Source organism: Aquarana catesbeiana, linkage group LG10 (assembly GCF_042186555.1).
Source record: "Aquarana catesbeiana isolate 2022-GZ linkage group LG10, ASM4218655v1, whole genome shotgun sequence".
Taxonomy (NCBI): domain Eukaryota; kingdom Metazoa; phylum Chordata; class Amphibia; order Anura; family Ranidae; genus Aquarana; species Aquarana catesbeiana.
Window position 1 is genome coordinate 221636657 of NC_133333.1, and position 10092 is coordinate 221646748.

The following is a 10092-nucleotide window of genomic DNA, read 5'->3' on the forward strand; positions in this document are numbered from 1 at the left end:
CATCAAACTAAAAATTGACGAAAATTCGTCCAGTAATCTGACCGTGTGTACAAGGCTTTAGTCCGTAGGGTTCAGTATTGAGTTGGCCCACCCTTTGCAGCTATAACAGCTTTGACTCTTCTAGGAAAGCTGTCCACAACGTTTAGGAGTGTTTATGGGAATGTTTGACCATTCTTCCAGAAGCACATTTGTGAGGTCAGGCACTGATGTTGGACAAGAAGGTCTGGCTCGTAGTCTCCACTCTAATTCATCCCAAATGTGTTCTAGCGGGTTGAGGTCAGGACTATGTGCAGGTCAGTCAAGTTCCTCCACCCCAAACTTGCTCATCCATGTCTTTATGGAACTTGCTTTGTGCACTGGTCCAAATCATTTGGTGGAGGGGGGATTATGGTGTGGGGTTGTGTTGCAGGGGTTGGGCTTGGCCCCTTAGTTCCAGTGAAGAGAACTCTTAAGGCGTCAGCATACCAAGACATTTTTGACGATTTCATGCTCTCAATTTGTGGGAACAGTTTGGGGATGGCCCCTTCCTGTTCCAACATGACTGCGTACCAGTGCACAAAGCAAGGTCCATAAAGACATGGATGAGCGAGTTTGGGGTGGAGGATCTTTACTGGCCTGCACAACCCTGTCCTGACCTCAACCTCATAGAACATCTTGTGCCTGACCTCATAAATACGCTTCTGGAAGAATGGACAAACTTTCCCATAGACACACTCCTAAACCTTGTGGACAGCCTTCCCAGAAAAGTTGAAGCTGTTATAGCTGCAGATGGTGGGCCAACTCAATATTAAACGTAAGACTAAGACTGGGATGCCATTAAAGTTCATGTGCGTGTAAAGGCAGCTGTCGCAATACTTTTGGCAATGTAGTCTTTTTCAGGTCCCTTTCTGATCATCATGTGATATAGTCTGCCACCTCTTATCTCCTCTTTCTCCATTACGTAGTTTAGAAATGAGTCAGTGTATTAATGTGCATTGTCTTCTCTCCACCAGATGGATCCACCTCGCAGGTCTACCAGCCGGCCACAGCCATGTATACTGACACTCGCTGCATTCGTAGGAAGAAGCGTCCATCTCGACAAGACCCCCTGTCTCGCCTGTCCGCTCTGAGGGATGAGCTTTGCCACCGTTCGCTGTCTGACGACCGGGCTGCCATACTGACCAGCACCGAGCCTGACGATTCCAGCGGCCATGCCACCCTTCTGTGACCATCCTTAGAGAGAGGCCTGTATTATGGGCCCTTTCTGTCTCTTGGTGCTGACACAATCCACCCTCCCTCTGAAAAAAAACAAAACGTGAGCAGCAAGTTGTGCGTTCATTCCTACCTCACCAACCCTGTGTGTGCACGGAGGAGAGACTTAGCCTCACATGTTGCAAACATGTACAGTGTTAAGATGGCTGCTGGTGGGGGGCACACATGCTGGTCACAGCTTGGCACTTTGTATGACCATAGCACATGTGGCAGCTCTGAGAACAAAGCCACGTCTCACAGCCCAACCCACCCAATGGTGTTTTTATGTGAACCGTAGCAGAGAGTCGTGCTGTGAATCTAGCCAAGCCGTTTACATGAACATGCCACGGCGTGTCTGTGTATACATGTGTTTGTACGTGTACCCGCTAATGGGTGCGCCTTGACTACGCAGTACATAGAGAGAATATTTAGACATAAATGATATATTTTATTGTGTAGGGATTAGACTGATTAGATGTTTGTATTATTGGGGAAGGACATCACTAAAGCTGCTGAATGACATCCATCTAGTTTGCACTACCTATTCATGTGTTTAATCATTATTGTTATTTATTTTATTTATTTTTCTTGTGGCCGGCTTCTCCGGAACCTTCATTAGCAGTGCAGCCCATTCCCATCTCCGTCTCTGGAGGGGCCAGCCACGACAGAGGGGATCTTACCTGGGGTGTTCACATGTTGTCGTGCTGGGTGGGGAATTTGGGATGCATTTTAAAGGAAGCCTGTCATAAGAAAAACATTGCTGACTTAATGCTGGTCACCTGGCTGTTTTCCTAAGTTCTTTTATTTCTGATTCACTAACCGAAAAAAAGTCAGTACATCAGGAAAGTCAGAAGTCCTCATCTGCATCCTTGTTCGAAGTATCGAAGCCAGAAGGTCAGCCGATTGTTGTTTTGAAAAGGAGAGGCCATCAATGGTGGCCTCCTAAGTTTTTGTCATGACAGGTCACCTTTAAGCACATGAAGAAGTAGTACAAGCTGTTCTGTAACTTCTTTTGTTGCCGTTTGTTTTTCTTAAAAGCTTCTTTTTTTTTTTTTATGATGTAATGGGGATAAAGCCCTCCTGGTCCGGAATCATATGGCAGGGGGTCCCACAGATCGCATTTGATATTCTCCATAAGCTGCTACTGTGATAGCTCAGACGTTGGAATGCGATGGTTGTGGCAGAGGGAATATTTGAGGTAATCTTGTAAGCAATAATTTCCAGAAACTGCTGCAGATGGTTTAGCTCTTTCGTCACATTTCCTCCCAGAATGTCTTGTATCACCGGGTCACCTTCTTCCAGGACTGCTGAAACGGAACGCCTGAAAGTCCCATTACCTAGGTGACTGCAAACACATAAGGTTTTCACAAACCCATATTAGTGCCAACGATACAGAAGAGAAATAAAGTACTGCTCAGTGACGGGAAGGGGCCTATTGGTCATCCCCATCCATCACACGCGGTCCTTAATGTGGTCAGCTGTTCCTGAGCAGAGTTGTCCTCTTTAGATTAGTTTATGTCGAATATGAAAAGAATCTGTTGTGTGTAAATCCTGGAATGAACAGACCACAAATTATGAATGCTTTGGGTATTCCATTAACACCACAGAACCTCAAATAGCTCCCATCCTACAAGATGACGTGTCCACCGTGTGATGGCACTAGCACAGTCCCAAGTGTACTTGGGTTTCATAAGTATAAGGTCCTTTGTTTATTAGATGGACTGCAGGCATGTATTATCTTTGGATGGATTGATCCAGATGTAGACGCAGGTCCATTCATCATTATTCTGCCCCCCTTACAGGAGGCAGTCTGAGGGGCAGCTATAACCTGAAACATGAGACTGTTAGTGGATTTTCTGTAAAATCCCTTTCATTTGAGACAGATTTTGTATTTCTGTTTGATGAAAGTGAATGGCGTTGGATCAAAAGTGCGGTCAGAACTGCGTTAGATTTGAGTGGTGGCTGTGATTGGGGTTAAATCTGAGTGGAAGTTGTGAGATTGACATTAGATCTAAGTGGTGAGTGCAAATGGTATTAGATCTAAGTGGTGGCTGTGATTGGCATCTGAGCATGGAATCTGAGTGGCAGCTGCAAACAGACCTACAATTGTGCTCATAAGTTTACATCCCCCTGGCAGAATTTGAAATGCAGTTTATAAAAAAAAAAAAAGTGATAAGACCAAACACATGATTAAAGTGATTGTAAACCCACATCTTGTAAAACAGCCCATTCAGTTTAAAATAGAAATGAAAGGCAAAACATTTGTGTGTAGATTTAAAAAACATTATATACACCTTTTTTCCCTTTTTTATAAGTGATCACATACCCTCTGTTCCGAGTGCTTTCCGAGTATTTCTGAACGGCTCCGAACTAGTCCGAGTGTCTCCGGTGCCCCCGCACCTCTGGCCAAATGGGGTACTGCACACCCCATTAGCTTGAATTCTGCTCGTTTTGCGAGACAACACTCGCAAACCGAGTCAGAATTTAAAAAAAACAGTTGCTCGTCTTACAAAACACTCGTTAACCGCGTTATTCATTAACCAAGGTTCCACTGTACATGGTACAGCAGGCACATATCAGGAATATGAAGTGTTGGAGTAACATATTCTTTAAAATAAATTGTTAAGCACCACGGAATAGCACTATCATTACACAAACCATAGCATTACCAGAAAATAATAAAATGGTCTTAAAGTGGTTGTATAGGCTCCAGGTTTTTTTACCTTCATGCATTCTATAAAAAAACCTTCTGTGTGCAGCAGCCCCCAAACCCACCTAATACTTACCTGAGCCCCATCTCGATCCAGCAATGTGCACAAGAGTCTCATCTCTCAGGGGACTCTCACTTCTCATTGGCTGAGGCAGCAGCAGGGCCCATTGGCTCCCGCTGCTGTCAATCACAGCCAGGGAGCCAATCAGTAAAGGGAGGGGCGGGACCTAGCCACAGCTCTGTGTATGAATAGACACACAGAGCTGCAGCTTGGGAGCGAGTCCACTTGGGTGCCCCTAGAGCAAGCTGCTTGCTTTTGGGGGACACTTGGCAGGAGGGAGGGGCCAAGGGCGTCGGTGGGGGACCCGAGAAAAGGAGGATCTGCTCTGTGAAAAAACACTGCACAGAGCAGGTAAGTATGAAATTTTTGTTATTCAAAAAAAAACAAAAACAGGACTTTAATAACACCAATAACAGCCTATAATGTGTGATAGTTGTGAAAAAGGCTCTTCATTTTCTCGTGATAGTTATGATTGAAGCTCTTTTTTTTTTTTTTTTTAATGTAGCAAAGCTGCCAGGTCCTGTACATTTTTTGGTTGTATATCATGAACTGTGTGTCTTATGCCGCGTACACACGGTCGGACTTTTCGTCTGCAAAAGTCCAACGGACGCCGACGGACTAAAGCTGGCTGGTAATCCGATCGTGTGTGGGCTTCTCCGGACTTTCAGCAGACTTTTTCAGCCTCAAATCCGACGGACTTTAGATTTGAAACATGCTTCAAATCTTTACGTCGTAACTACGACGGACCCCGAAATCCGCTCGTCTGTGTGCTAGTCCGACGGACAAAAACCCATGCTAGGGCAGCTATTGGCTACTGGCTATGAACTTCCTTATTTTAGTCCGGTGTACGTCATCACGTACGAATCCGTCGGACTTTTGTGTGGTCGTGTGTAGGCAAGTCCGTTCGTTAGAAAGTCTGCTGCAAGTCCGCCGGAAGTCTGTCGGACAGGCTGTCGGACTTTTGTAGACGAAAAGTCCGACCGTGTGTACGCGGCATTAGATCTTTCTAGCATGGATCAATGAGTTTGTGATGGCCACTGCAGAACCTTCTTTTTTTTTCTGCTTCAGCTACTGAAGGGTCAACTTGTTTTGGATCATTGTCATGTTGGAAAGTCCAAGTGTGCGCCATTGCGCCATGTGTGCTTTCCAGACTGATGAATGCAAACTGTAGCCACTGTAGCTCACACACCCCAAGAACAGCAGGGGATCCAGGGCCATGCTTCACTGTAGGGATGGTGTGCTTCTCTTCCAAGGTCCTGTTGACTCTCTCCTAACATAACATTTATTGTTGCGACCATTAAGCTCAATTATGGTGTTATCACTCCAGATGATTTTGTTCCAGAAGTTTTGAGGCTTCTGTAGGTGATGTTTAGCCTGTTGTAAGCAGGCCGTTTTGTGGCATTGGTGCAGCATAAGTAGCTAACATTTTACAAACTCTGCTAGGTGTATGTAAACTAATGAGCATAACTATATATCTGAATGTTGGCTGCGATTGGCATGAGTTCTTAGTGATGGCTGTGAATGGAGTCAGATCTGAGTGGCAGCTCTGAATGGCATAAGATCTATGTAACAGCTGCAAATATAATTAGTTTTGAGTGGTGGCCACGATGATTGGCATTAGATCAGAGTGTTGGCTGTGATTTGCATTAGATCTAAGTGGTGAATGTGAATGGCATCAGATCAGAGTGGCGAATTACGTTGAATCGGAGTGTTTGCCAGCTTCATTGTTGCAAACCATTCTAGCGAAGGTCTCTTAGGATTCCCTTCTCATTGAAAGACTCATGTTCATCTTGCTGTGAGTTTGGTGGAGTTATTTGGGGTTCCTGTTGATGGTCTCTCCGTCCTTCCTATTAATTATAATGTACTGTAGTATTAATTGAAGCGGTGCTCTGGTTTCAGCAATAATGTCAGTGCTGGAAGGACAGACAGCTGCAGACTTCTGTGATCTGTGTGTCCATCTGTGGTTCATTCTCGCTGTCCGGAGATGCGAGAGTAGATGGATATGTGTTGCTTCCAGCTGTTGGATGGTGTTACCCATCTGCCGTATACCACAGTGAGGAGACAGGAGAGAGCTCCTGCTTTCATCTCTCTTCAGTCTGTTTGTATTCACAGTTTGGTCTGTTCACTCCCAGTATATATTGCAAGGTCTTGACACTGCAAAAGCGGGCACTGGATAAGAATTTTTGGCCAGGCGATATATTTCCACAGAGCGGATAACTCTGATGAGAGGTGCTACCCTTACATGATGAACTGTGTCATGTACACATGGTACATATGAGTCCAGCGTAGGTCATGTCACGTATATGTGGTACATACAAGTCCTGTGTGCACAGTGTAGGTCATGTCACGTATACGTGGTACATACAAGTCCTGTGTGCACAGTGTAGGTCATGTCACGTATACGTGGTACATACAAGTCTTGTGTGCACAGTGTAGGTCATGTCACGTATACGTGGTGCATATGAGTGCAGCGTGCACAGTGTAGGTCATGTCATGTATACGTGGTACATACAAGTCCTGTGTGCACAGTGTAGTAAGTGTCATGTACACGTGGTGCATATAGTTTCTGTCTGCACAGTTTAAACTGTGTCATGTTACTGACCGTATCTGCACCATTTTGGTTTAATTCGGCACATAACTTGCTTAGTGGTGAAAAGAGGGTCACTTGCTCGGGGCTCATCTTGTACATACCCGTTCATTATTAATCCTTTGGAGCTTTTCCTTGTTTTACATGGCCGAAGGTATTCTTGTTGTTTCTATGTGCTAATATCAAAGTCTACATATAAGAATAATATATATAAATCTATATAGAGAAATATATATAGTGAGAGAGAGAGAGGAAGAGACTTTATCTATATATAGTATCTTTTATTTTTCTATCAAGCTGCTGCTAGCCACAGGGCTAGTTGTGAGTAGTAACTGGCCCCTGTGGACAGAGTCATCTGATTCCCTCTGGAGATTAGCACGCTTCCTCTCTGGTCAGGATCGGCTGTCGGTGCTATAGACGTCTGGCTATCATTTCAGTTGTTTCTTTGGTGCATAGGAATAGCCAGATAGCCATTACTATTTGATCTCTGGCTAAACCATTTATCTTGCGTGCTGTACAGCAGTAAACTGACATTACGGGGGGGGGGGCATCTGACTGTTGCCCGCAGGGTGTCTGTCTTACAGTGCCGTCAAACCTTCCACAGATTCACAGTTCAGATGATTGTCGCTCAGGTGTCTGACTCCTGGCTTCTAGCTTTACTCATATGATGGCCTATTGCCTTCCTAATCACCAGACACCTCAATATTCTGTACTGTGCAAAACCAGCCAAGGAGCGAGTGCCACTGTTGCCACCCGCAAGATATTCGAGGGCCCTATTTTTATTTTAGGGTCCATCTATGTGCGGCTGGAAGGTGACGAATTGGGAGACATTAAGAAGAAGCACATTGGGGTACCTGTCCCCGGAGCATTGCAGAGATTCCAGGTGTGGTTAACCTCTCTGGGCAGAATGCGGTCTGCAGCTGGAGGGGGTGATCTGCTGGTGCCCCTTCAGTGCCTTATTGCCATCAGAAGCACATATGCCATCTCAGATATACCTGTTGAAGCCTTAGCTTGTCAGTAGAGAAGAGGTGATAAGCTGGTAGGGTTTGTCTTACATTGAAGGGTGCTATTCATAGACACATTACCTTTCACTGCTCATCCAAGGTTTTCTTTTGTTGCCGGTGACCAGTTCTGGTGCTCTCTGACAACCTTCAATCTACATTGTGCCAAAGTTTCTAGATATTTCTTATTGAATGTGTTCACCGAATGGGCTCAATCATTCCTACAGGAAGCAAGCTGCCATTCTTCCAGCAACAAATAAAGTTTTGAACCCAGGTAAATGAGAGACAGGTGAAATCCTCCCAGGCAATTTTATAGAAACTAAAGTAAGACATCTTTAAACTGCTGCGCTTTTTTGCAAGTAGATGAGCTACACTTGAAATATAAAGTTGCTGAAAACACTTTTAGTAAAATAGTTCAAATAATTCTCTGAATTGCTTTAAGAAAATGAGACGGTGAATCCGGTCACCGTAGCATTTTTCAGTGCTGACTTATTTTCTTGCAGAACTAAGTCATTGATTGCGTGCTAATCTCTTGACATTAGAACCAATATTGGCTTATCTCTTGGTGGTTAACAGACTGGCCACAAATGACCTGATAAAAGCAGGCATTGAGGCAAATTTGTCAGGCTTTCTACAGGTGTGGTGAAAGCTTCTATACTTGAAGTGATTGTTAGTGTACATTTTCCACTGTTGGAAACATTTCGACCAATAGGAGAAGAGATAAGGGGAACGAAGCTTTGAACACATTTGTACTGCTGCCACTTTCAGCCCCATAAGGAAGAAGATCCCAGCAGCTCCCCATGGCGGCTGAGTTGTGTTAGGGTTGGCAGATGATTCTTATGTTTTTTCAGACATCTTCCATTGGATCCTAACAATATCTTATGAAGGCTTATTATTTCACTAACATACAATGAGCCCCTAGTCAATCTCCCAAATCTCTAAGTAGCCAGGGCTTTCTCCATGATTGCTAAAATATAGTTGTGTGCAAAATACAGAGGGGGACATCCCAAAAGGGGCACTGGCAGTCTGCTTGCTGCTTTAGGCTTTGCACTGAAAGACACCCTCTTCCCACTCCTTTGTGTGACATGCACTATAGATTGTAAGCGCCAGGAGTTCACGCCATCATGTCAGTTCCTCATTCCCCAGTCTGGTCACCCATGTTGGGGAATATCTTGATTCCTCCCAGGAGGGTGAAGAAAGGAGTAGCGCAGTGGTGACACACTCACGTCTATTACACTTGTGTATTGCGTGCTTGCAACAAGCGTGACCTTTGTGCATTTTCCTATTAGCCTTTAGACACAAGCGGAGCACGAATGAAGCGCACATTGACACCTGACATGTCCTGTCACTCGTCTTCTGCTGTCGGGTGTTTCAGTATAGAGGTCACAATTATTTTGGAGTTTGTGTTCCTATTCCTCCCCCCTATGGGGGTGTTTCAGGGCAGATGAAAGGATGAACAATGTCCTACTCTTCTAATCTTATTAATAATAATAATACGGGAGTGAGGCAAATGATCAGGGTCTTGGTGATGAGGTTCAGACTTCAGAAAGCATATGTATCAGAGTGTTACAATAAGAAGCAAGCCTGCTCTGATCTTCAGTGTGTGGCACAAGACAGATTTTCTGAGTTCTGTCATTTCTGTGCACAGCCGGCGCTCTGGGATTTTAATAAGATCATTCCACCCAAAACTGATATCTTACTGGTAGATACTAGATAATTCTTCCGCCTTATGGTTACTCATATCTCTTAGGGATTTTGGCTGTGACCATGATGAGGACTCCCTCTCTGCTTGCTAGATTATAACTTTATATTATACTATGGATAATAAAGCAGGAGGACTGGGAGCACCCAACAAGTGGGCAGAACAAAGCCACAAAATCTGACAGGGAAATTTCATCACTGGAGTTCCCAAGAGATATAAGAAATCAGTAAGGGACTCAGCCCATCATGTTCCACCTGTAACTGAACTATCACTTTTTGGTGGAGTAACCCGGCTCTGTACCACAGAATGTAATCCCAGCAATGAGAATGTCAGACCGGCACTGGTGCTCCGGCTGTTTTATGTTAAAGGTTTCCAAGAGATTCTCCCGCTGAACACACAACCCAGAAACCTTACATTGGTGCTTGAAACATTACGGAGCAGAATCTGGGTCTCCGGTTTTATCAAAGTCATTCGAGTAATAAACACCTCACACCTAGAAACCAGACAGAGTCATTTTCAATAAATATTTGTACAAGTGAATGCATATTTAATGAAACAAAGAAAACTCTTACAATAAATATATGAAATCTGTTTTACATTCTTTCTTCTTGTGTCTTCATTGCCGATAAGTAGATTTTGTGATCTAAGGCCATGAGAAGGTAGGTGATCTAATGGGACAGGGCTCGCCAGAGGTGAAATCCAAGTCAAAACCATGTCTGGTAATAGTCAAGCCCAAAGTAAGGGGATGGCTGGTTGACTGTTCTGAAACCAAGACTAATAAAGTGACACCAAGACTCTCCA

The 10092-nt window shown here is 44.4% G+C and overlaps 1 protein-coding gene across 2 annotated transcripts in view; it reads left to right on the forward strand.

The window, feature by feature from the left end:
- Positions 1–9855, forward strand: part of IGSF9B (immunoglobulin superfamily member 9B) — a 104528-nt gene extending 94673 nt beyond the window's left edge. For both annotated transcript variants that reach the window (XM_073603343.1, XM_073603344.1), the window contains exon 20: positions 993–9855. In XM_073603343.1, coding sequence (XP_073459444.1) covers positions 993–1207 — 215 coding nt within the window. In that variant the 3' untranslated portion in view covers positions 1208–9855. The remainder of the gene's footprint in view (positions 1–992) is intronic.
- Positions 9856–10092: the final 237 nt, after the last annotated feature.